Raw genomic sequence first — 26,095 nt, forward strand, 5'->3', positions numbered from 1 at the left:
TGTTTCTGCCGCCTGTCGTCCATGACGCTCGATGGCAAATAGCAGTTTGGGCATTATATCAGACCAATATCTGCTAAACAAGAGAAAGAGAAAGTCTAATTCATCTTTTTTATCATTACTTCATCGTTTGTCTCTCTAGATGGCTGCAGTGATGAATAATGTGCAGCAAAATACAGCACAGCATGAGCCCTACACCAGATTCAGCCACTGCCATAGAATAACGGCGGTGGGCACATCACCATACCACAATATTTCAGCAGTTTGTTAACTGAGAATTTTTAGAGCTGTTTTCACACATGTTGTCCAGACGGGGTCTGAGCCAGCATTGTATTCTTGGGAGATAACATTGAGAGTAAATGTAACAGATGTGGATGCTTCAGTATGTAACACCCTTGAAGACAGCGTGAGCTTGCTTATCTTGATAGTAGTGCACAGATTGTGTGACGTGTTCTCACGTGTGTTGTTGTCAGGTTATCCATCTTTCCCACTGGCCGCTGCTCCGAGACTCAGTCTACTACACCTTGTCTATCTCTGCTCTCATAGTGGTGAGAATACTGTCCATAACCTGGACGAAGAGTCGCATTCACACATACTTTCCATTTTTAAACATACTTTCCATTTTTAAACTGTTTTTTTTCCACATTCCTTCCTTTCTGCTGCAGTTCATATATGATGAAAAGGTTGTTTGGTAAGTCTGATTTAGAAACACGATGTGGATACTGATTCCAACTTCAGAGTCATTCATGACAATGTCAACTGTATTTTGCAGGTGGGAAGCGCTCACCTTGATTCTGATGTATTTCGTCTACATTTTGATTATGAAGTGAGTCAAAACACGGATAAAAAAAATAAAAAATTCTTTATGTTGTCCTTAATTCAATGGACATTGCTAAAACAAATGCATCAGAACACATTAAACTTTCTTTTTTATTTATTCCCACTTCACAACCTACTGCTAATTATGTAAACATAAACAAAGCAATTAATTTTGCCACATATGATCCATGAAGATCACCGAGACCATCTTGTCTGGACCAGCTGATTGAGAAATATATTTGGTGCCTTTAAAGGTGCCTCGGACTTGGTTGTCTGCTCTACAATATAAATGATGGTTTTAGCTTTTACAGAAGCTTCAAAGTAAGAGAAAGTAATCGTCACTAGCGCGCATTGTCAAAAATGGAGTGGATTTGATGTGACGTCTCTTTTAGACTGAACTCCCACATTGTTCGATTCCTGGAAAGACGGAAGAAGAAATCGTCCACTTTGCGGAACGGAGCAGCTAATAATTCGGAGCTGGATGACGGCTGCGATGCTACTGCTGTGCTGCTAAAGAAAGGTGCGATTTTAGCCTCTTTGCCTTTTTTATGCAATTTTGCAAAACAGAAAAACACCTCTTGAGCATGAAGAGAAAAAAAAAGCTGTTGATGTGTGTGTGTCCGACAGCCAACTACCACAGGAAACCCTCGGTGCTGATGGTGGACGAGCTGCTCTGTGCCTACCCCCACCAGCTGTCCTTCTCCGAGGCCGGTATGAGAATCATGATCACAAGTCACTTCTCCCCGAGAACCCGTCTCACCATGGCCTCTCGGATGCTCATCACCGAGGTAATGGAGGTCACATTACTGTTTTTCTCTTTCATTAAAGGAAGGATCTAACAAAAGTCCCATGGCTGTTGTCTGACTCACTGCGTTAATCTTTGCTGATGCAGAGGCAGCGACTCATCAACACTCACACTTTGACCAACGGTGACTCTGACGTCCCGGTGAAAGGAGGAAGCAGGCGGGGTATAGAAAATGGGGTTTCCGGGGCTGAGAGAGCTGTCAGGATCTGCCACGATGACCACGATGAAGGCAACGAGACGGAGAATGAGGACAACGAGAACAATGAGAACGACGATGAGGAAGCAGATGGGGAGGGACCGTTTGTGCCCTTCCAGTGTCCAGGTACCTGCTGGAGACACATCAAATACACTCTTTTTATCACCGGTCCCGATGCTCATCGAAGCTGCCGATGAAGCTCCACATTCCACAGAGGCAGTGAAGCCTGTGATGTTGTGGGTTACTCAGTGGGTGTGGTGTGTATTTGCAGCGGGCGCTTGCAATAAAGTGAAGTGGCTGTTTGCTTGGCCCCTCTGCCTGCTGCTCTACTTCACCATCCCCAACTGCTCCAAACCTCGCTGGGACAACTGGTTCATGCTGTCCTTTGTCTGCTCCACCCTGTGGATCGCCGGCTTCTCCTACATCATGGTCTGGATGGTGAGACGCTTCCCAGCAACGCACATCAACTTTTCATTCCCGCTTGGTGAATTAATCATAAATGATTATTTTATAATTAACTATTCAACTGAAAACTGGCAAATCTTTATGAACATTTGACCCCCTGACAGAAACATGCTAAATGCTTGCTAACACGTTCATCAGAATGTAACATCAGAAGCATCATCAACATCATTCCCCTGGTGGCAGACTGCAATAGAACAGAATATTTGAAAGTGGGAATAGGCGGCCCACTTGTGTCTGTCTTTGTCCATCTCAGGTGACTGTGATCGGTTTCACACTGGGGATCCCAGACGTCATCATGGGCATCACCTTCCTGGCGGCTGGCACCAGCGTCCCGGACTGCATGGCTAGTCTGATCGTAGCACGTCAAGGTAAACTGGCAGGGGAATATCCACAGAATCAAAGGGAAGAGGATATGAAGGAGGGCAGGAGATGAGCTGTGGGTGAGGTGAAGAGCGGAGCCGTCCCTGTGGTGATGCGGTGGCCTTGGTGAGGGGCATCAGCCTGACTGGGTGTCTACCTCTTTTCATCTGCGTTTATTCTTAGGCTTGTCATCAAATATTGAAAAGGCTCTGTCTGCTGTCTTTGTACCTCTTTGGATCACAATCGATCTGACCTCTTCGCCCACCCTCTCCCTGTCTTCCCCGATTCCCGTTCTCTGTTTCCTGACTCAACCTTTGTCTGCGTGCAGGTATGGGAGACATGGCGGTGTCAAACTCCATCGGTAGCAACGTGTTTGACATCTTAGTCGGACTCGGGCTCCCCTGGGCCCTGAAGACGCTGGCCATCAACTACGGCTCAGATGTAAGTGGTGATGGTTGGACAAGCCATCTGTTTGGTTCTGCCTCGCTAAAAGTCAATCAGTGTGGTCTTTGTCACTTCCTGAAATAACACGGTGAAACAAGCAATGGTGCAACAAAGACATGCCCCCAACCATGGAGGATAAAATATGACCTTTATTATGCTCAGTCGGGCAGAGAGCAGCTTGGTATTCCAGGCTTTTGCCCCTGCTGTTGATTCTTTAAATTGTTGTTGTTTACATTGACTGGCTGTGATCATGTCCTCTTTCAGATCAAACTCAACAGTAAAGGTCTGATCTTCTCTGTTGGACTCCTGCTGGCATCTGTGTTTCTCACTGTGAGTGTTTTATAATGTCAGACATGAGGCAACGCAGAACAGCTGCTGAGTCGTAAACCCTTTGTCCATCTGCCTGTCTTCTGCCTGTCCAGGTTCTGGGAGTGCACCTCAATAAGTGGACACTGAACAGACGTCTGGGCTTCACGTGTCTCCTCCTGTACTCTGTATTCCTGTGTTTCTCCTGCCTCATAGAGTACAACATCTTCACCTTTGTCAACCTGCCAACCTGCCGAGAAGAATGAGACACACACGTCGAGACACGCTGATGAATACACCTCAGCACACCCTAGAAATGGTGTAGGAGAAACAGGAAGTTGAATTCCAAATTTATGGGCAAACCATTCGATCCACACTGTGAGAGAAGGTCTCACTCTGCACTTTATTTTAATGCCTGATTTTGTGGGTGCAGAACGGAGCCGCTGATGTTTGCTCGTCATCGCATGTTTGGATCGACTCCCCAACAAGTAAACTTTTCTTTTGACTACTGTAACTTGGTGAAAGTTGGAATGTAGCTGCTGTTCTTTCCCGAGTCGGTCTCATAGGTAAATGTTCACAGGGATGGCTGTTTTAGCTCTGTGGTAGGACAAAAACAAAGCTTTTACGTAGAATTAATGTTTTGTCTGATCAGGATGTTTTATTAATAACAAAGCTTTATTTTACATTAACTATTTATGCTATATTTGTATTTTGCAATCTGTAAATTCTGTGGAAGAGGATTACAGCAAAAGCACTTTTTGTTATCTCACATTCCATTGGTTTTATTTTATTTGACTTTAATCTCATAATTTTGATATTGCACGTCCAAATTGACCCTCTTAACTTTATTTACTTTTGAGATTTACACTCAATTACATTGAGTTTTTTTTTATTTCAATAATTAATGGAAAAAACTTGAGCATTTAAAATGTAGACTTAGCAAGTCTTCTGAATTATTTTTAAAAATGGCAATAATCCTCTTCCATATTTTCAATTATGTCGCTGTTTTGGACCATTTTCAGCTTGTTGCTGCACAACATGTGCGCGCTCACACACACACACATACACACACACACACACACACATTTTCAGGGCATTATCCAGTCAAGTTTTAGCTTCACAGTCGTTGTTTGTAGGATCTCTGCAGGAAGTGAATTGACAATAACGTTAGCTTTAAAACGAGCACACCTTTGTAAATATTACCAGATGTTCTAGTTCTTATTTAATCTTGTCATGCGCACATTTGTCCTCTGGGTGTCGCCGTACACACGGAGGGATTTGATCTATGACGTGAGGAAGCGCTGTGGCCACAGAACTGATTCGAGATCGTGAGGAGAAAAGTTGCACAAGACTTTAAATGGGAGCCCGGAAATGCCCCCGCCCCTGGCACGTGCTGATTATGAGGATGGCGTCCTTGTAAAATGAAGCAGGAGGAACGTGGAAGGATCAGATGTTTGTTGTGGCGAGCAGACCGCTGCTTTGTCCTTTCACTCTTCTCAGACTATTTAATTAGTCCCGCCATGACGGCCGAAGAAGGCGTGTCCCGCGGAGGAGAGTCCCCTCGTGTGGGCGTGGCCATGCGGGGGCGTGGTGAGGAACCGGAAGCGTGAGGACTTTGATGGAGTTTATTTTCCTGTATGTATTTCTGAACCACTGACATCAGCAATCAATATACGGTAGATTTGTGATTATAGATTTTAGACCACGTGACACGTTTGTGGAGCCCTCCGTTTTTATATTGTTTTAAAGTATTATTTATTGAGTGATTTTACTCTTAGTGAAACTGTTGAGGCGAGATGCACACTTATGACAGACCGGTTCATTTGTTAAACATGTTTTTGTTTGGTTACAGTTTTGATTTAACATCGATTCTGAGAAATGTGGTATTAAGATTGTTTAACTGTTTATTTTTATTAAGTTGTTGCTCAGCGGAAAACAGGGTTTTAAATGTATTATAAATTTTAAAAATGCAATAACTACTACAGAAATGTAAATATTCCACTTTATTGATCCAGAGATTTTTAATAGTTTAGTTTTCAGAGTCATTTTAAATGGTCTTAAGTATGTGAATGAAATTATTTCTAATTGATGTAACTAACAGAGTACAACTGATTAAAATTCAGAGACAGCATCTTTACAATCTGAGGCAATAATTATATTGATATGACTTTATAACAGTGATCAGTATTTATTTTACACATCATGTAAGCATCAATTTATTCGGTTCAGTAAAAATGTAATCTAATTATTCAGCCCAATTCCACCACAAAAAAAAGTTAAATATTAAAAGGATTCAGTATTAGTTAAATATTGACATTTAAGTTGGAAACATTTGATTTCAAATCTCAGATTTTTATATGTCACACTATTTTTAAGTTAAAATCTTAAATGCCGTGACTGAGGTCATAATTATGGTGAAGAATAAAGAAAATAGTTGGAATTTAATTATTTTGAACTGAAATAGATGGTTAATCTTAAATTTAATTTCATTACTTCTACATTTTTCTGGATTTATTTTGTCCTCTTATGGTGGAAATTAGTTTACTAACTAAAAGCACTTCTTTTTGTTATTTTGTCCCTAAACGAGGTAAAATATTAGCATAATCCATTAAGCTGTGGAACCAACAGGAACAGTTTTACGTCTCCATGAGCCCAAACAGTTGGAGATAGAAGAATATTTTGAGACAGTCGCGCCGTGTTCATGAGCTCAGTCCTTGTTTAAACTTCACGCTCAGTCAGATGATATCACGCACTTTACTGCTGGACAACTGACACCATTGATCACTCGGTTGTATGCTGCTATTCATTTGCCTGTATCAAATACGACAACATGGGTCTTTAAAAGTGACCAAACTGCCACAGAGACGCCCAAGAGTCGTCTTACTGAGATTTCTAAATAATTTGTGATATTCACATGGGTGATGTTGCTGATGTAAATACTGTTTGTATATAAATGGGTGTAAATGTACATAGATTTGTCTTATTTCTGGATATCCGTTGAATATATTTTCATAGATCCTAGGTCTCCCTCGTATGTCCTCTGGTTCTTATGTGTTTGAGACCTCTGAAGTTTACTTGCATGGAAATATATCAGTAAGTTAAATTATTCAGCTCAAGGAGGATTTAGCCGGCACTGGATTTAGTCTGAAATGGAAGGTTTAGTTGATGCATGCTTGTCCCTGTGGCAGGACGTGACAGAGTGAAAGCTTTTACATACAATATGTTTCTCTGCATATCCACATTTTACCTCTTATCACACCAGAACTTTTTTAACAGAACAGTTTACTTTGTGTTTAGATGTCTGGAAATGTAATTTTAGATAAAAGATTTTGCTACCTGAGCATTAATAAAGTTGTCTTTGCTGAAGGTAATACAGACTTTGTCTTAAAGGTTTTCATGGCGTTACAAACTTGCACGTTAGTAGAAATTATTTGCCTCAAATTGACAAATTGATGGATGACATGAACAAATTTTTTTAAAATCCTCATCATACTTTGAATTTGTGGCCAGATATGCTCTTTGATTTGAATGGTTTTCATTTGCAGCATCCGTCAATAAAGTGATGAAATCATATTCATTTTTTTATATTTTAGTGTTTACCACACTTTTCCAATAAGGTAATTGCTCGTGGGTGGAAGCATGCAATGATATGTATTGATGACAAAATTAACTGGAGCTTTTACGTTAACATTCTTGGACTACACCAACATTTTCTACAAAGAATAATTAAATATTAACTTTTAAATTTAAATCAGCATGTTCGGATCGTAATGATGTTCTACATCTGTCCACCAGAGGGCGATATCAGCGCGTTGGAACCATGTTTACTAGTAGTGAGCGAGTTCTGCATGGTGAAAATCATTGTTTCTTAATAATCACCAATTTAACACACCATTGAATACCTCTCACATAACCAAAGAAACATATTTCAAGTTTAAAGTTAACAATATTCCATAATTCTTGGCCTGAACAAAACAAAAGTAAATATTTCCCCCTTTTTTTTTACACAAATATTTCACTTAAAATAGATCTAATACAGTGAGCATTTTGGTGTGGGTTCATGACTACACTATCAAACTGGAGGGTTTTTTGTTGTTGTTTTTCACACATATTTTAAATTATAAGTTCATTTGACTCATGCTGCTGGACCGTGATGTTTTAAATCTGTCCGCCAGAGGGCGATAGCGAGACTTTGGCCTCACGCGATCGTGTTTATTTGCAGTTTTTATTCATTCTAATTGAATCAACAACTCAATACTCAATCCAACCGTGGGTAAATTTAGAATATAGAAATATTCTAAATTAACAGTCTTTAATTTTCAGGCCCGTTATGCTACGAGGTGTAGGGTTCTCGATATACCAGTTAAAACTATAATACTATTAATCTATTTTTACCTTAATTGCAAATGTAATAAGATTTAATTTTACGTTTAATCTTGTAGTTAACTTAATTCTGCTGCCTGATTTTGTGCTTTTGGCTGTTTGACGATAGTTGGGCTGGTGTGATGTCCGTCCATCTAGTGGCAGAACGAAGGATTACACATATTAGTAATTTTCTTATTTAACCATTTATTGTGCGCAAAACATTTAGGATATTTTTCACCTACAACAGTTAAAAACAGGAAGAATTCGACTAAAAAAAACCCTGATTAATTGTGGGTAATGTAGGCACTAGAAAAATCGCTCCCATTTGTAAAAGCAATTTATTTACAGGTTAATTTGATTTAGACTGCGAGGATTGTGGTGTTTTACTACATCTGTCCGCCAGAGGGCGATAACGGCGCTTTGGAACCACGTGTGCTTGCAGTAGATGAATTGGCGTTATGGCGACCACGAATAAACAAACCGCCTCTCCGCCACAACGTCTACAGGTAAGCGCTGCCTATTTCAGTAACAGTGCAGGTTATGGCAAAGTTAAATTAATTAATAAGTTAAATTAATAATAAGTGTCTGTGGTTAACTGCAAGCAGTGAACTGTGAGTTTTGGTCTGGGACTGTATTGAACTGGAAGCCTTCGGGCATTTCGTTATATGCACCCAATACAATCCTAAAAAAAAGGTGTCAAGCTTTGCCCAGGAACCTTTCCAGTTCCTAAATCTGCAAGAGAAGAAATAGTGATAGATATCACTGATATGGGAGAAGGGGTAAGGGGTAAAAGGTATTTACCAGTAATGGTAGCCTCCTACTCCGGATGGCCCGAAGCACACGCAACCTCCAAAGAGGATGCGGAGGCTGTGATAAAGGCCCTTATAAGTCATTACATTCCTCAACACGAATTTCCCAAGATTATAAGATCAGACAATGGTTCCCGTTTCAAGAACAAACATCTGGAGATAGTTGAAACCCAGATGGGGCTTTGACACAAATATGGTTCAGTCTACCACCCCCAGTCCGAGAGGAAAGTGGAAAGGAGGAACTCAGACGCTCGGTGGATTTAAATCTAAAAACTAAATTGGCAAAGGCAGTGGCCACCACAGGGTTAAATTGGGTGGATGCATTGCCATTGGTCCTTCCCTCAATCGGTATTCAATAAATAGATTCACCCCTTTTGAGTTACATCATGGGCGCCCATTTCCAAGACCATGTTGTGCCGTGGGACCGCCGATCCCTGGCAACACAAAGGTAATGTATAAAATGCTTCACCATCTATCCACTAGTCTTTCTCTGCAGGCTCCAAGAGCAGCCAGACTACGGAGACTCGTCTGCTCATAAAAGTGTTCAAACCAAAGTGGCAGGAGCCGCGATGGACGGGACCATTCAGAGTTACAGCTGGAACGGGCACAGCTGTCTGCCTGGAGGGAAAAGGCTCAACTTGGCACCGCCTTTCGTAGTGTGCTCGAGTTCCACCCACCTCGAAGAACCATAGACCATAACTTGAATCTTCAGGTTCTTATGAGTTTGGCTGTAAGGATCATGGTGTAGCATTACATCAGTCCGCCAGAAGACGATAACAAATTAGTGTTGCAGCAGTAGCTCAGCCTGTTAAGCACTGGGCCACAGCAGCAAGGGTCCTTGGTTCCAGACCCAGTGCAGACAAGACATGGAAGGTGTCCCAGTAGCTGGGGGACATGCCAGAAACTCCCAGCTCATGAGATGAGATGAGCTGGGGGTTCATCTCATCAGAACATGGAGGGTGCCCTGGCATGAGGAGGCAAACCCATCCCATCATTGCCCACCAGGCCCTGATATGAGCAGGCTACCCACCCAAGGGTGCACCATGCACCCACGTGCAGCTGGGATAGACCCCAGCACCCCCCAGAGGGACAAGGACAACAAAACAAAGACCTACAATTGCACAGGTCATTATTCCAAATTTAATCACCAATTGAACAAGAAACCTTGTTTACAGCCATATTCAGAGGTGTGGGGGCCCAACCATAGCGACTGGGTAAAATACATTACATGCATACATACAGCAATGCATTTACATTATTTATAATTACATTTATTTTATGCCTAATGTCATACCAGTTAAATGTGCTGCCTGATGCATTGTTTAAAGATAAGGCCATGTTGTACCAGCAGATGGCGGTATCACACACTGCTCGTCTCAGTTGTTAACCATTGAAGTGCAAAGTAATGTTTTATAACTATTACCAACAACAGGAACAAACAGAATGAGGTCTACTACAAAAAAGCCTGTGAGTAAAAATCCTTGCACAGTAGCAAATACTGTTTCAGAGTAGCAAACATGTTATAAACAGGTAGAGATGACATATATACAGTTTAAATACAGACCATAAATGAAGACCACCTCCCCCACCCTGAAAGTGTGACACCCTAAGAGACAGATGGAGTGTTACTGTTCATTTGCTCATGTAGCAGAATCTTTACACGCAAATATTTCAAGTATTTAAATGTGACTGATAAAAATCCAACACTGGAGTTAGTCGTCCTCACAAATTAATGCCGTAAATTTCATCCCCACTACGATTTTGCACGTTACTAAACATATTTAATATCTCCAGGATAATTGGTTAATACAAAAAAATCTGTACTGAGTGCCAGAGGACACCGTCCTGTTTCTAACACTAAACACACTACAAGCAGCACATTAAACATTTCTCAAATATTAAACTGAAAGACCCTAAAATATATTAAATCCTTCATTGATGACGTTGGGATTTGCCTGCAAATACACGACCTAAAGCACAGGAGTAAAAACACCGAGCTGCATGTTTGACCTGGGATTTGATTGGTTGTTCAACTCCAGATCAGTTTATTCATCAAGGATGGCAACCAAACTATTCACATCTTCCCACATCCACTGGAACAAATGAGTTTTTCCTCCTTCAGCAGCTTCCTGAAACTATCGAATCATCTACTCGGTGGGAAGCGGCAGGTGAAGAGGAAGACGCGTTTGAACGAGGCTGTGGAGCGGCGCCACCAGGGGTCCACACAAGCACGAACACGAGCGAAACACCGAAGGATAAAATAAAAACCCAGTTGACCTGCAACTGTCATGAGGAGACCTCAGCTAAATGCTCCGCACCCAGCTAAATGCTCTGCACTCAGCTAAATGCTCTGCACTCAGCTAAATGCTCCGCACTCACAGCTAAATGCTCTGCACCCAGCTAAATGCTCCGCACTCAGCTAAATGCTCCGCACTCAGCTAAATGCTCTGCACCCAGCTAAATGCTCCGCACTCAGCTAAATGCTCCGCACCCAGCTAAATGCTCCGCACTCAGCTAAATGCTCCGCACCCAGCTAAATGCTCTGCACTCAGCTAAATGCTCCGCTCCTCAGCCTCCCCGTCAGCGTTCTGATTTCAGAAAGGAAAAAACATCTCTCCCTTCCTTCCCTCTTTTTGTGCCTCTGTACGTTCCTGTCAGACAAGTCGAACACGTGCCATCTGAAAGCAGAAGTGGCGCTTCTCTAAAGGCGGGCCTGGCACGCCATCGTGCCGTCCGCCACCGTCCGGGCGCGGGGGTCGACCCCGCTGCAGTCACACCGACAGCGAGCCGCTGTTGAGGAACTCGGACGCCCGGTGGAGGTCAGCCAGCTCGCTGAGGCCGGGGCTGAGGAGGCCCGCCGGCGAGGACCCCACAGTGGCCGCGCGGCGGTAGACAAAGTAGAAGGGGTCCACTTGTGGCCGGCTGTGCAGTTCTGCTTTGATCTTCTGGGGGTGTGTGTCCGGGGCGAGCTGCTGGCTGGTGCCCCCCATCACCAGGAACAGGCCGTATTCTTTGGGCTTCGACACTCTGAACTTGCCGGCGCACAGCTGACAGACCTCGTCCACGGTGGCGTGGGGGCGCACCTGCAGGGTCTTGGCGGTGCAGCCACTGTCCAGCTCGTGCAGCGCCACCCGCAGGTAATTCTGGGGAAAACGGACGGACGTTTAGAACGCGCATATCTGAAAATCCATTAAGCTAAGGAATTGCAGAGGGTCAAAAAAAATGATAGTGACTTGTAGAAGTTCGACACCGATCAGTAATAATTAACAAAGTTAAATTGTTGGAAAGGTCACATAATAAAAGCTCTTTTCCATGGTAAGCGGGGAACACACATTACGACCAAAGATGGCAAACGCCACATTATCCTGTGTTTGTTACTAGTGAGGTGTGTTTAGAGGACATTTGTCCCAATAAACAGCTAAATTTGTTCAATATTTCCAACCGAAATTGGTGTGAGGATTTGCCTGATTTGCTTATCTTCATGTGTGTGTGTTCTCCACTTGACACGGAAACGGACGCAAACAAAAAACAGGTTTGTTCAATAAAGACAGAAAAACTGATCAACCCAAAACTCCCTCTTTTCTGCAGGTGGCTCTAAAAACAGCAGCTGTCTCTACCTGGAAGTCGTCGATGCAGGGCGCAGCACGCAGGGTGGAGGTGCGGCGGCGGTGCCACTGGTGGAGCGTGTCCCTGGTCTCAGAGCTCAGGACTTTGGCTGCCTGATCTTCCTGGAAGTTCTTGATGAGGGACATGGCTCCAAACACACTGATCAGGTAGTAACCACCTGGACGAGAGGAGGCAGAGCGTCACCAAAACAGTGGCTCTCCGGGGGAAAGGTTCCTGTCTCTCTGTGAATGAATGAAAGAGGAACCTTCTCCTTGCAGCAGCGAAGGGTCCAGCAGCTCCATCATGTACAGGATCTCGTTGTCCAGCTGGGGCAGGTCACACTGAGCCAGCACGTAGGTGAGCATCGGAAGGAAGTCGTCCGCACCGTACGGGCGACCTGAGAGGAAGGACCGGGGTTCACACAAAGGGCAGGAACCAAGAGTGATGTGGAACACATTGTTGCGTGGAGACACACCTGAATGGTCCTCCATGATGGCGTAAATGAGCCTGCACACCTTCAGGAGCATATGGACCTTTTTCTCAGGCGAGTACAGTTTGATCATGGTCTGGAACTTCTGCCTGATCTTCTCTATAGCCATGGGGTGCGGGGGGAGAGTCACGGTGACGCCCAGTTCCTGGGGCTGCCGGGCCTTGGCGAGGGCCAGGTTCTCCTTCAGCTCACGCCACTCGCCGCTGCGCACCTGGAACTCCTGCAGGGCGGTGCTGACCACAGCCTTCAGGGGCTTGAGGACACACTTGTGCATGGCCTTCTCCAGGACTGCATCTGTGGAAAAGATTCTCATGAGGGATCACGTCGCACAGCAGAAAAGTCTCCGACCACGTGTACGGTAATCTGAAAGATACATTTAGAAAAAAAACTTGAACGTCTCTTCTTGATGAGATTGAAGGGGGGAAAAAAACCCTAATTTTTACCAACATTCTTCCTAGAATAAATCTAGAACAGGATCATATGTGATTTTGTTTCCCAGCAGAGGTGTGTGTGTGTGTGTGTGTGTGTGTGTGTGTGTGTGTGTGTGTGTGTGTGTGTTATATACAAGCATGTGCAGTGTGACTAATTATGATATCATAATGCAGGATGGACGCAGTGCGGTCAAACCACAGTGCTGATGAATAAGTTGTGTGTGTGTGTGTGTGTGTGTGTGTGTGTGTGTGTGTGTGTGTGTGTGTGTGTGTGTGTGTTTCGTTGGAGTGGTAAAGTCAGCACTGATTTTCGCAGACACAGTTTTGATTCCGCACCATCAGCGTTCACACTGGTTCTCCAACATTTTTGCCGGGATAACAACCTGATCTGAGAGCTTCTAAGTTTGTTGATCAGCCCAGATTCAGAGACTCAGTGAAGTTATTTTGACCGAAGAAGAAAGACAAGCCACAGAGGGAAGGACTCCAGACAAGTTTAACGAGTACCAAAGAGAAAAGTTGGAAATAAACATGCACTTCCTGTTCAGTGACATGCTGATGGAATGATGAAAAATTCCAGGTTGGAGGAAGAACTTTCACAACATAACATCAGGAAAAACTTGTTGTTTTTTTAACAGTTCTAGGATCCAGGACACTCTTTGAAACCTTGAGCTTTCATAGATGGATGACATGTTCAAGGACACAAGCGCTTTCCTTTTGAAATAAACATCCTCCCTCTCCACTTCCTTACTGGAAAATTACAATCTGTACGTCTGATATGAGGTACAAAAATAGCATTCCCACATCGTCAACAGCATCAAAACAAAGCAAACAGGATCAATTATTGATTAACATAAGTGTAAAAACAATCTCCTGTCAGTCCCATACACACACACACCGACACACACACACACACCAGAAACGCTCCTAATAATCTGTCGTTCAGACCCATCTAGTATTGCAGTGGGTCTAATTGTTTTTCATTTTCCTTAAATATCTCATGTGTTAACTGATGAATCTGTTTGATGAGAGCAGATTGTTCAATAGTACTAAAACACTGAAGATGAAGGGGGGGCGCGTCTCCACTGCTCATTCTGATTGGACAGAAGACTTGGCAGGGACGGAGGCATCTGCACAGGCCGGCCTTTGAGCGCTACACAAAACATGCTCTGAAGCTGCCACAACAAAATATTGGGCAACTATTCCAAGAACTGGAGCTACACATGTTGTCACGTGTTGTAAAAAACAACAGGCCATTCAGAGGACAGAAGCACTCTCTGATTCAGAACGTGTCCTTTCATGTTTACGTCTGACCTGAATAATTCTGTAATGACCTCAGTTCTCAAAGGAAGGACAAAAATCCGCCGGGCTTCGTAAAAACACTGGAAACTACAGATGGAAAACATGTGAGCTCCTCAACAGTGGAGGCAACGCTCCCATATAACCTTTCCATCCTCTACGGAGACATTGGGGCCTCCGCTTTCCCCCAAAACTCTGCTCGGAAAAGGCTTTGAAGTGTCTTCACTCGTGTAATGAAGCTGAGAGAATCTCAGTTCTGCACTTTAGGCAGTTTAACTTTTTAAAACTCGTGACTCGTGTGTATAAAGTGCCCTTTTAATTCACTTTTAAGAACGCCTGCCCATCAGATGATGACAGCTGAGCAGGCAGAAATGCCTGCTCGCTTCAAAATCAGATCAGCCATTTACAGCAGGCCAGTAGAGGCATGTGGGCTCTTTCCCTGGATAAAACCCTCTTTGTACCTCTGTTTACACTCCATTACTCAAGCCAGGCATGCAGACCTCCCTGCAGGTGTGTGACGTTTCCTGATTTTCTATTCTCAAAGCCGCTGTCACACAATCTAAAAAAGTAATAGAACAAACGCTGGCAAATGCAAATATTAGTGCTGGATGACACGTCTGCCAACCTTTTAAAGGGAACACTGGTTCCATTTACCGACTCCACAACAAGTGCGACGGGAAGTGCTTCGCCACGTGAATGCAGACGCACGCATGCAGCTGCGAACACGTGACCACACGGTTTTCCACATGTTACGAGCAAATTGTTGAAGTGAATCTGCAGCATCTGCATTCCACATGTTCCTGTGACGCGGTGAGTCAGAATCTCCACCGTAAAATACATCATTCGTTCTTCCCAAAAATAATCACTACCTCACGACTAAGTGAGGTAAAAGATGTCGCAATATAGCAGAAAGGTGTGACGAAATGTTGGAATTCATATCTAAAGCGGTGCAGAGTGCAGCAGCAGCAGACAATCTCAACTAAACAGGGCAGAACTTCCTTGTGTTGCTTTGGTGCTCACCGATCTGCTCCTCAGGAATGAGGCTCTCGATGGGGGGCTGCAGCTCCGAGCTCTGCGTCAGGTAGCTCTTCATCTGAGTGATGAACTGGCGCAGTGTCTGCAGCAGCTCCAGTCCAGTAGCATAGCTGTGCCAGGCCTGGGTGCCAGAGCCCTGGTCCATGTAGCTGAGATAGTCTTGCACCAGGCAGCCAAAGTAGGAGCTTTTGTTCCTGGACAGCTCCACCACGCGGTGTATGGCCCTCTTCTCCGGGGTTATCAGAGAGTTGATGACAAAGCTCACTTTCCGCAGCAGGACCAACGCGCCTGCGCTGGGACAGCGCTTTATGCGGTGGCCCGGTGGGGCCATAGTCACGTCCTGGTCCTGGTCCTGGTCCTGGTCACTCTCCAGGCTGAGGCCATAGTCAGCATCGTCTTCATCCTCTTCTTCGTCGTCATCATCCTCTGTCATATATGGTCGAACGGGGGGTGGCAGAGAAAGGGGGAGGTGGGTGTCGAGGTCATCCATAGTGGGGGGGTTGGGGTCGTGTAGGGGAGGAAGGAAGAAAGACGGTGACTGCGAGTCATCCAGGGAGTCTGACGAATCTGTTAAAATGCTCATGTCACTGAGCCGCTGGCCGACACGTTCCTCCGCTGCTTCTTTGTTGCCAGCGCTGAGTGACGATTCGGGAGGACTACAGGAATTCTGGGGAGGGGATGTGCTGGCATCCCGATGGAAAAGCTTAGCCCTGATGAGCGCCTCCTCAATAGTGCTGTCCTGCAGTGCCAAGTGGCATTGGGCGTCCTCCTGGCTGGATGTGGAAGACGCCACGGCCCGACGAGGGGAGGAGGACAGCGATGGCAGAGAGATGGGCAGCGAGGGCCAGGGGATGGATATGGGCGAGCTGAGGCTCAGTCTGTTGGGAGGAGAGGACGAGGGGCTGATGCTCAACGAGGAACCAAGGCGAGAAAGGCGGCTGCCGCCCTGGTCCCTCTCCCTCTCCTTCTCCTTCTCCTTTGAGAGATTGATCCAAGACGCCATCACTGGCATGCTTCGCTGATGACCAACTCGCCCGAGGCGTTGTGGTGGAAATCGAGGCGGCGGTGGGCGAGGAGGCGGTAATCGTGGACAAGCTTCTGCAGTGCTGGTTTTCTGTCCCTCGTGGTTATTTTCACTGCTTTGGTTGTATGGCTCTGCGCTCTGCAAACTGCTGTCGAGGTGGTCCGAACTACAGAGCTGGGAATGACTTGTCACAGAGTCACCGTCGCTATGGCTGGTTTTAATGTTGTTTCTGTGGAGCTCCTCCCCCTGGACTAGGTGAGCCGGTTTGGAAGTGTGTTCACAGGTGTCGCGCTGGTGCACCTTAATGAAAAGTGGGTTAATGAAGCAGAGAGCTCCGTTGGACTGGCAACAATCGAGCTCAGATGGGGTGCGAACTCGAAGCCAGGGGCACTTGTGGGTGGTTGCTGAGGAGACGGGTCTCTGCGTGGGGGGAGGTGGTCTTTCAGGTGCAGCTACTTCTGTTACTGTGACTGAGCACTGGGTCGCCTTCCAGAAGCCTGCAGAAGACAGTCACCAAAACATCTTCTTCATTATCAGTGAATAAACAGCTCAGAACATTTGAATACATCTTATGACAGAGAATATAAACAACTAATAAAATCGTAAAGTAGGTGGGTAAAACCAGGCTTTTACTATATTGAGCACTACAATCAACAATTTATCCTCATTAATGACCTTAAATCTGCAAAAAGGAAACTAGCAACAAAAGGAAAACTGGGCTATATTAATTTAACCTCGACTCTCTGAGCTTCACCACGATGAATGAAACAATTCATGGGAACAACATCGGGACCAGTACCAGAAAACAGCGCAGCTCCTTCATGCAGCTCCAGAACAATACTCGCTGTGATCCCGAACGACCCCGACAAACAGATGATCCGTTGAGCTCACGCTCGCTCCATGTCTGACGCAAACAGGCTGATGCACTTGCACAAGCTGAAACTCTTCTAGCTCACACTCAGTCTGGGTTTGACTCTACTCTCCAGATACGCTCCGCCTGTATCCCCTCCCCTGTCAGCTAAACTCACCCCCTCTGTCCCTCTTTGTTTTTCCCTCTCAAAACACACTGACACAGGTTTGGTACAAGTCCGCCTGCCTTTGTTTAGTACGTCATCAATTCAGAGCTTTGGTTTTTTCCCTTTCACAGATGGAATGTAATAAGGAAATTAAAACCCACATGAATAGATCTCACTAGTAAGAGTTACAAATACCAGACAGAATGTCGTCCCATAAACCTGTCCTTTAAAAAACACAGCTGTATGACTTACTGAATTTCAAAATGCTTCTAAGTTATTATGGGATACCCTCCAATAAAAAAACATTTGTAAAAATGTAGTGACATTTACCAAGCTGCACAATAACTGTACAAAACAACTATCAACTCTGTTTTAAATCATGTGCAGATTAATAAGCAGGAGGCATGTTTAGCAACACACGCAACCTGAGAGGAGCAAAAGAACTGGTTTGAATAATAAAGGATGAATACTTGAATAACTTTAATGTGAATGATGTGATCTATTATACGTGCTTTGACCCGGTTTTTAAACGGTGAAAAATACATTTCTATCAGGGATTCGGGTGACTTCTTCACAGGATAAGGTACAGAGGTGGCGAAAGCTCGACACATGATATACAAATGCAAAAGTCCATCTTTAAAATCAGGATTACATGAGTCCACATGCAAAAACTGACTGCAAAGACTGTCTTCCATATGTTGTTACAGGTGAAGAACAACAACAGATAATTCCACACTGAGAAAAGTGATCTCTCATCTTTACTGACCACAAATGTTTGCATATGCGTCAGAAAAGTCTTTTAGATTACCTGTTCACATCAGTCAAGTACATCTGTCCAGACAAGCCCATTCATTGTATGGCCTGACTAAACAGGAACCCTTTTGTTTGTAAAGGACAGTACGAAGCACACCCAACAATGTCTGGCCATCATCAGAGACCATGTAAAAAGGAGGTGTCATCTTTCTACACGAGGCCATCTGGCTCCTTTGATCTGGCAGGTTTGGCAAAAAATTGTCACAGCATAGCTGCAGGAAGGGGGGAGGCAGTGAAGAATGATTCCTACCACACCTCTGCACCTTCACACCATCCTTTTTCACACCATTCTCATGAAGGTAAAAATGCAGGTCTCACGTGAGAAGAAGAGGAAGACCTGGGCCTGGAAGAGGCAACAGCCCCTGAGGATTGAGTCATGCTGCACTGGTATGCCAGAGTGGGGGGATCGGGGCTGTTACATTTTTACAACTAACAGATGTGACATTGAGGAAAACTGGATGAATGCTACAAACTTCCACTTTACACATGCCGTTACTGTTCCCTCTGGAACTGTGGTTTGTTCCATAACGATAGCGTCGTCCATATCTGGTCCACTGGATTTTCATGATATTCTATGTCTCAAATGGTTTGCCACAAGTCAACAAACACCATATCTTCAGCCAGGAAAACTACAAGAAACAAACCTGCTCCGAGTTTAGCGACCTCCTCAAGTTCAGTAGATGTCCTGGCAGAAGCGATGGCGTCGGGAAGCTTCAGAGTGAAAGGCAACACATCTCTGGTGGGGAAAAAAGTTTATAGAGTTTAAGGAGCAGAGACGGGGAAACAGGTGGGGGCTGAACAAGCTTAATTCATTCATTACACTTTTGCAAAACTTTAACATGCCAAGAATAAAGTCGTTTCCAAGAATAGTTCTGAGAAGCAAATTTTTCTATGAATAGTTCATCCATCCCACAAGGGCATAATAAAGTGGGAGGATGATAAGTTCAGGTATGACTTCTCCAAATATGTTGTGAAAAGAGTAGTTTTCAGGATGTGGAGGCATTCAGGGGGGAAACAAGCAAAGGACTCACCTGCTAATGCAGCAGAAAGCCACCAGACGGAAAAGGTCGGCAAAACTTAAGCCTGAACCCTCCAGAGAAAAAGCTGCACAAAGGAGTACACACTTAGACAGATTGTTACACACTATTGTCAGAAAATGAACTTATTCAAGCTAAATAAATGAAACCTTTTAGCATTACTCTAACAGAACGAAGAGTCCGTGGTTACCTAGGAGGGTCAGAGGTGCACATGCAGATGGTTTAACTCAGTTTAACGTGGTTCTGGCATGGACTCACAGTTAAGGCATCGATACATCTCAAACATTTTCACAAAATGTTTCCATTATATGTTAGAAATGGATTCTTTCACTATGGGAGATAGTTCTTATAAACGTGGTCCTGCTGTCCTGCCCTGGGGGCAGGATTGTGGTTGTCCTTTGTGTTGGCCTTTATGTCTCTTCTATCCTGCAGGGGGTCAGTGGCTGTTATGTCTTCCTGTGCTGCATGTGGCCCGACGCCTGGATTGGCCTAGTGGGGCTACGGTGTCCCAGTCTTACTAAATGTGATACCAAGTGGCAGACTTAAACATACACACATTACACACAGACATACATTCTCAGTAACATTAAAACACACCAAATCCATAGGTGCATACAGTATGTATAGGCTCATATGTGTAGGTGAATGGCTGTGTAAATATGTTAATATGTTTTATTGATCTCCACCTATGACTTTTTTCTTGACTTTTTTATTGTTCTATAGTTTCCTCTGTCATTGGTTTTCATTGTTGTTGAAGCGCTGTTTTTTGTTGAGAAATTATGAGAAAAAACTATGAGAAATTGCCTACTTTTCTGATACAAATAAGACAAAGTAAAAAGAGGTGACAATGCCTGGGGAGGGCAGGGCCTTTCCTACAGAAGATATTCTCACTAAGGAAGCATTTGGAATTTCCAGTCTGGCCAGCTACCACGGCAGGTTCAAAAAGGAGCACCTGCTCATTCAAAGCTGAGGGAATTTCCCTTATTTACAGGTAAGTTAAAAAGCTTACCTCACTACAGAAGGAAATAGCTGACATCAGAGATAAAGTGCACATGCATTAGGACTTTTAACATTCTCAATACTTACTGTATTTGTTCTCCCTGACTGGGAAGTCTTGGACAGGAAGTGCAGTGTTGTGGTCCATTCGTAAAGAGATCACCTTCTTCTGCATGCTGGTTGATTTCCTCACTAAAAAGGTCTGCATATGAGAAGATGACAGCCAATCAGGGCGGAAATAAGTACGCAGACATCTGTTTGCTTTGTGTCGCTTTCAGTTTTCATTAATTATTCTTCATCCATCCATTTTCTGCTGATTCAAATCAGGGTGGAGGAGGGTCATCCGGCAAGGTTGAAATACACCTGGACAGGTAGCCAGTCCATCCCATAAGAGACGCTGCGCTGTATTACTCAGGAAAATGTTTTGTGATATAGAAAAATGGAAGAACTCACTCCAGCAGGTTGGTTCTGGAGTATAAGTGTGGCATCGTGGTGACTCAGGCCCAACTGCAGCCACACAGCATGTGTTTGTACCAGCCTGTCCAGGACACTGAGCTTCCGATGTAGCGAGTCGTAGCCTGAATCTCTCACTCTCGTGGACCCTTTTCTGATCCCAGCTTGAGGTGAGGCCTGCAGGAAGAGGCGGCCTACCTCTTCACCCAGACTGCAGAGAGAGAAAATACAGCTACACTATTAAAAAATAACAATTTGAAAAAAAAAAAAGCTGACAGTAAATAGCCAAGTTAAAGTTAAATTGAGAGTACTGTAAATTAATGAATTTAAGATTCAATCTTCATCATTTGAAAGGGGCTTTTTTCCTTTTTTTGTGCGGTGTCATGTTTTGTCTTGGGTTTTATGTTACTGCCAGTTCAAAGACACCATCCAGGTTTTACCCAACGGGGCATACAAGCATCAATCACTGCAAACCGCAGAAAATATTGAAGTCATTGAAATTACGCCCCCTGATGGTTATAAGAGAAATTGCAAGACATTCGACTCTAGCTCCAAATGCATACACGTAAAGAATAAACAGAAACCCTGTTAAGCTTTAAAAGAAACAAACATATGCTCACCCCAGAGCTGCATCTTTGTCGTGCTCCTCTTGGACAGGTTTGTATTTTTTACCCATTTCCTTCTTTAGGGTGCCAAGTTCCCAGGCAAACGAGTCAATCAGCTGTAAATGAGAGACAAAACCTCAAACTTTTTAATTATTCTACTCTCCTCACACCACGCCCTCCTTCTCCTCTCCTACCAATCACATAAAGGCAGAGATAGGAATGATTTCATCTCTGTGTCATCAAAACATCAAGTCGATCCAACATTGATCAAAGGAAGACCAGCACTAACCTTTAACATCCCACCGGTTTTACAGAATTATTTTGTGGCAGCAGACTTAGAAAGACACCTAAAGAGAAGCTAAGTGGACCTTCTGTAGTTTTTATGTGAGGCCAAAGCTGGTACAGAAGACATCTTATAATAGAAATGTCTACCGACCACTAGCATTTAAAATCCATGACCAACTGAGGATTCCTTGGGATCCACAATCTGGCTGCGGTTTAACCTACCTCAGGTGCTTTCAGGCATATTCTGCAGAAACAAGAATTATGAAGTGCAACTGCCCAAGCCTGTCCGTCACAAACTGACTGGGATTCAATCGTGACACTTCCCTTTCTCAACACGCAAACACAAGCTTCACTAAATGCAGGCAAATCAAATCATATTAACATGAGAGACTGAGACTCCTTTGACTGCACCTTCATCAGGAACAGGCTGCAAAGCTACTCTGCGACATCCAGACATTAAAAACATTTGCCAGATAAGCAGAAGTTGAGGTTTTTTCTTTTAACAGTCCAGCAGCAGGCTTACTGTTAGCAGTTACCTATAGCTACATGATCTTAATTCTGGTTAAAATGACCTTGACGTCATTTGTTTCTCTTCCTGAAAATTGTGTCCTGTTGGGCAAATCCCCTGTTGCGTAACCTCCCACTGGCTCTAAATGAAAGAAACACAAACTTTGATTCATCTGATTTCCCATTTTATAAATGAGTGCCTAACCCAAACGTATGCTTAAAAAACAACTGCAAAGAACAGCTTTTTACTTTATTCTCCCGCCACATGTGACGCGTTACCACGTTCAGTCGAGCTCTGGCTTCACCTCCATTTAACCTTTTATCTTCTTGTGTGCATTTTCAGTGTGATTAACACAGAGTTCAAAGATAAGGAAGCAGTATTTATATAAATTGATGCGTCGAATATTTTAGTTTCATTTCTGGCTTAGATAGAATCCTATTCTTTATATTTGACCTTTCTGACACGGAAGACAAAGATCTTTTGACCAAACTTTAATTTGAGCACACTAACCACTGAAAAACTACAGAGCTAAATTTAAACCAGCTCTTCCACCCACTCCTCTTTAATCTTCTCCTGAATTAGTCTCAAACTCAGCCCCTGCAACCGCCTCCTTGTGCTTTGTCACAGAAAGGTATGATTACAGGAGCACTTACCTTAAAGAAACTACCTTTCCTCTCCTGCTTTGGGGGTTGACTGATGGTGCGACTGCACATGCTGTCTTCTGTCAGGAGCTGCTGGAGGATAAATGAAACGATTAGAAACACTCATACTCCCCACCATCACTCAAAGCAATGATACTGTCCCATTGAGCAATAATGTTATTGCACAGGAAGACATTGTGACTCTGACTGATACTGTCCCACTAAATCCTGACTGACTGTTCATATTTGCATCCACAAATCTGTGCTGCATGGTACAGAGCCGTACAACTGCTGGTATTTACGGAGCAGTGTCCTACAAAGGTTCCTGTTGACACAAAGCAACCCAGTAATAACATGTGAGTCAATATGAGAAGTATTTGGAGTTTAATTAAACCACTCAAAATAAGTAGCGCAGCTGAACAGATGAGTGCGTGGGTTTTTGTATGTGTAGTTGGTTTTCCATGGAATGAAAACAGAAAAACGGAAACTCAATCGCCCACATTTAGTGGGACTGGAATGTATCTGACATACATCTGCAGTGAAACATGTAATGTGGACCAAGCTAAAACGCTGCCACTACTTTTTGCAGCCTGGTGCAAATTAACGATATATTTGGTTGTGTGAGAGCTTCTCAGATTCAGCATTCAACTGTGTCACATGTAACATTTCCACTTGTCAACTACACATCAACAAGCCTCGAGTCGCTCTGTGGTGGGATGTTGACTGGGAGCAAAACTAAAATGCTAAATGTCAAAGCAACAATACATAATGGACATAAAAATACACAAAACATATTTAGATTTTAGACATTGTATATACAATACTTTAGACTTTTTTTTATCTGTATATAAATTTGCATAGCCATAAAAACATATAAGCAACTGGGGAGTGCAAGTAACAAGACCCAGCAATTATTCATGACAGTGATGTGACATTAAAATGAATAAAAGTGGCTCAAGCAGTGTAGGATAATCACAGAGACAGTGTGCATGAGGGGAACCAGCTGCAGTTTTTCTTCTATGTGCATGATATTGTCCATTGCTGTCCACTGCACATGTAGAAGGCTGGCAGAGACCCTGAACTTCCTCAGCTGTCTCAGGTGGTAAAGCCAATGTCTTTCCACACTGATTTGTGTTTAGGTGGACCAGGTGAGTTCCTCTGAGAGATGAACTCTGAGGTACCTGATGTTATCCACCCTATTAAGTGGAGTGCCATCGATGGAGGGACAGTGGGAGGACAGTGGGAGAGCTGCCACAAAGCTGCCTTCTGTAGGCTACCACCATCTCCCTGTTTTTAAACCAGGGAATAAGTCACAATTTTAATGGCAATACCACTGACACCCGCCACACAGTTGTGACTGCGACTACCATCACCTCAGTAACTCTAAACGCAGCTTCTGTGTGAATTCCTGACCTCTGATTCAGTTTTGCAGCAGACTACAGTCTGACTTTCACACTAAGAACATTAGCAGATTTTGTTTTAGGAGAATGGAAAAGCAGAGTCTCATTTGGTACTAGGATGAAAACATGAAGCTCTGTTCGAGCTTGGTGAAATGATAGACGACACCATTGAAATGATGCAGCCTGGGAACCTGCTCATGCCTTGTGGCAGAGTTGCAGTCCAATTATCACACCAACAATAGATGACACACCAGACTGTGAGCTGGAGGACCAAAGAAAACCCAGATCTGAGTCCTGAGTCATCAGCAAGATGACACCGGGACAAAGCAGAGGGGTTTTAGAGCGAATGAGTAACAGAAACTCAGTAACAGAAGTGCTTAGTTTGTTTTCTCCAACTAAAGATGCAATATTTTTGACATTACTGGGGAAAAGTACCCCAAGAGTTGCTTAAATCTTTTTTATTTATAATTATCAAGCTCATTAGACCAGTATCGTTGTGCCATTGATGCTCAAAGGCTGAACCTAACAGGAGCTGTTAACAGGAAAAGTTCAACCAAGCATGAAAAGATGGTCTTTTTTAAGGTTAGCGGTACTTCTAGAGGAACAGACATCACAATTCCTTCCTTCCTGCTGATGACTGAACACAAATGACATCACCAATGGATTTTAACTAGTAAGTGGTTTCCTGTTAGGTCTATTCAGTTATTTGGTTGTGTCTCACTCTTGTTTGTAGCATCTCAGCAGGAGATATCATCACAAAAAAGTGGTTCTCGTTTAAATAGAAAAATCGCGACTACAGACACTTTCTGAATACTTGGCAACTTCTCAAAACTACTTTCAGCTAGGAAGTTAATTACATTTTCTGGAAAATGACGCACAGTATATTTAAAACCTATCTATTTTTAAGTGCAAATCCCCTAAATGTATGGAAATGTATGCAACGGTAACAAGGAAAAGAGGACTGTTAATGAAAAAGGTTGTGGCAAGAAAAGTTGGCAGTCTATTTAAATCTATTTAAAGACAATCTTTCCATAATACCTGCTTATAACTTTTGTTATACTTTATTTGGTTGTTTTTATTTATGTCGGAATTGGTTTTTTTGCACTAATTCAATAAAACACTCGAGTCAAAGTACCCATTTCCATTAGTAAGGCTGCTTTCTTCTGTACTTCTTTCTAGGTGCTGTCTACATTGAACTCTTCTATACATTCTGTCTGACTCAGTCTGATTCGGATGCTAAATGTCAGCCCAGGTTGGTCGTGTTTTCACACCAATTTTGGGTTTTTTCCACCAAAACGGTGAGAACACTTGACGTCTCTCAACAGGTGGCGCTTGTACAGCCCGTCCCGCAGGATTCTTGTGGCTTTCTGGACGGTGCCAACGTGAACAAAAACGGACCCGTCTGCGGTGATTCCCACTCAAAATACGGCAGTGAAGTTGTTGTTGTTTTTTCCAAATTATTATTTGTGATAGTTTGACAGTAAAGTATAAAAGCACGAAGATTAGCCAACTTCAGAGGTTCGTACCTTCAGAGCGAGACCGAATCAGTCGAAGAAAATGCTGCGTCTCGGATTTGTTTTTTTCGGGGTTTTTAACAAAGAAGACATCCCTGTCCCATGTCGGCGAACATTCCGATGTTTAAAGTCGTGGCAGGACACAGTTTCTTATACTTGATGGTGGAGAAACCAGTGCACAGACTACAATCAACGCCGGTTTCTTCTCCCATAGTTCGAAACTCCTCCAGAATAAAGCGAATTCCCAGCGTTTTTTCTGCGTCATACACACAAAGCTACTTCCTTCTAACTCAACTTCAAAATAAAATACCAATTATATGTATAAGCGCTGTTAAGGAACAGGCAAACGAAAACCATTATTGAATTCATATATTATTTG

General features: G+C 43.6%; 2 protein-coding genes across 3 annotated transcripts in view; one reads left to right on the top strand and one right to left on the bottom strand.

The window, feature by feature from the left end:
• Window positions 1-6,763, top strand: part of slc24a3 (solute carrier family 24 member 3) — a 31,549-nt gene extending 24,786 nt beyond the window's left edge. Inside the window, exons 7-17 of the mRNA XM_057046871.1 lie at window positions 471-545; window positions 663-688; window positions 770-823; window positions 1,209-1,336; window positions 1,444-1,604; window positions 1,709-1,943; window positions 2,089-2,255; window positions 2,536-2,650; window positions 2,971-3,083; window positions 3,351-3,416; window positions 3,509-6,763. Of these exons, the coding sequence (XP_056902851.1) occupies window positions 471-545; window positions 663-688; window positions 770-823; window positions 1,209-1,336; window positions 1,444-1,604; window positions 1,709-1,943; window positions 2,089-2,255; window positions 2,536-2,650; window positions 2,971-3,083; window positions 3,351-3,416; window positions 3,509-3,658 (1,290 nt within the window). The 3' untranslated portion in view covers window positions 3,659-6,763. The remainder of the gene's footprint in view (window positions 1-470; window positions 546-662; window positions 689-769; window positions 824-1,208; window positions 1,337-1,443; window positions 1,605-1,708; window positions 1,944-2,088; window positions 2,256-2,535; window positions 2,651-2,970; window positions 3,084-3,350; window positions 3,417-3,508) is intronic.
• Window positions 6,764-9,683: 2,920 nt separating this feature from the next.
• rin2a (Ras and Rab interactor 2a) lies at window positions 9,684-25,970 on the bottom strand. 2 transcript variants are annotated; one of them, XM_057046868.1, is made up of 12 exons: window positions 25,729-25,970; window positions 22,815-22,892; window positions 21,384-21,484; window positions 20,764-20,974; window positions 20,401-20,512; window positions 19,309-19,381; window positions 18,922-19,013; window positions 15,410-16,945; window positions 12,648-12,956; window positions 12,438-12,569; window positions 12,184-12,350; window positions 9,684-11,709 (listed from the first exon to the last, which is right to left on the bottom strand). In XM_057046868.1, the coding sequence occupies exons 2-12, from the start codon at window positions 22,872-22,874 to the stop codon at window positions 11,338-11,340; spliced, it is 3,165 nt and encodes a 1,054-aa protein (XP_056902848.1). In that variant the 5' UTR covers window positions 22,875-22,892; window positions 25,729-25,970; the 3' UTR covers window positions 9,684-11,337. The 2 variants fall into 2 exon arrangements, with proteins under 2 accessions (XP_056902848.1, XP_056902849.1); XM_057046869.1 differs by having other exon boundaries at window positions 22,815-22,895.
• Window positions 25,971-26,095: the final 125 nt, after the last annotated feature.

Source organism: Takifugu flavidus, chromosome 11 (genome assembly GCF_003711565.1).
Source record: "Takifugu flavidus isolate HTHZ2018 chromosome 11, ASM371156v2, whole genome shotgun sequence".
Classification (NCBI taxonomy): Eukaryota; Metazoa; Chordata; class Actinopteri; order Tetraodontiformes; family Tetraodontidae; genus Takifugu; species Takifugu flavidus.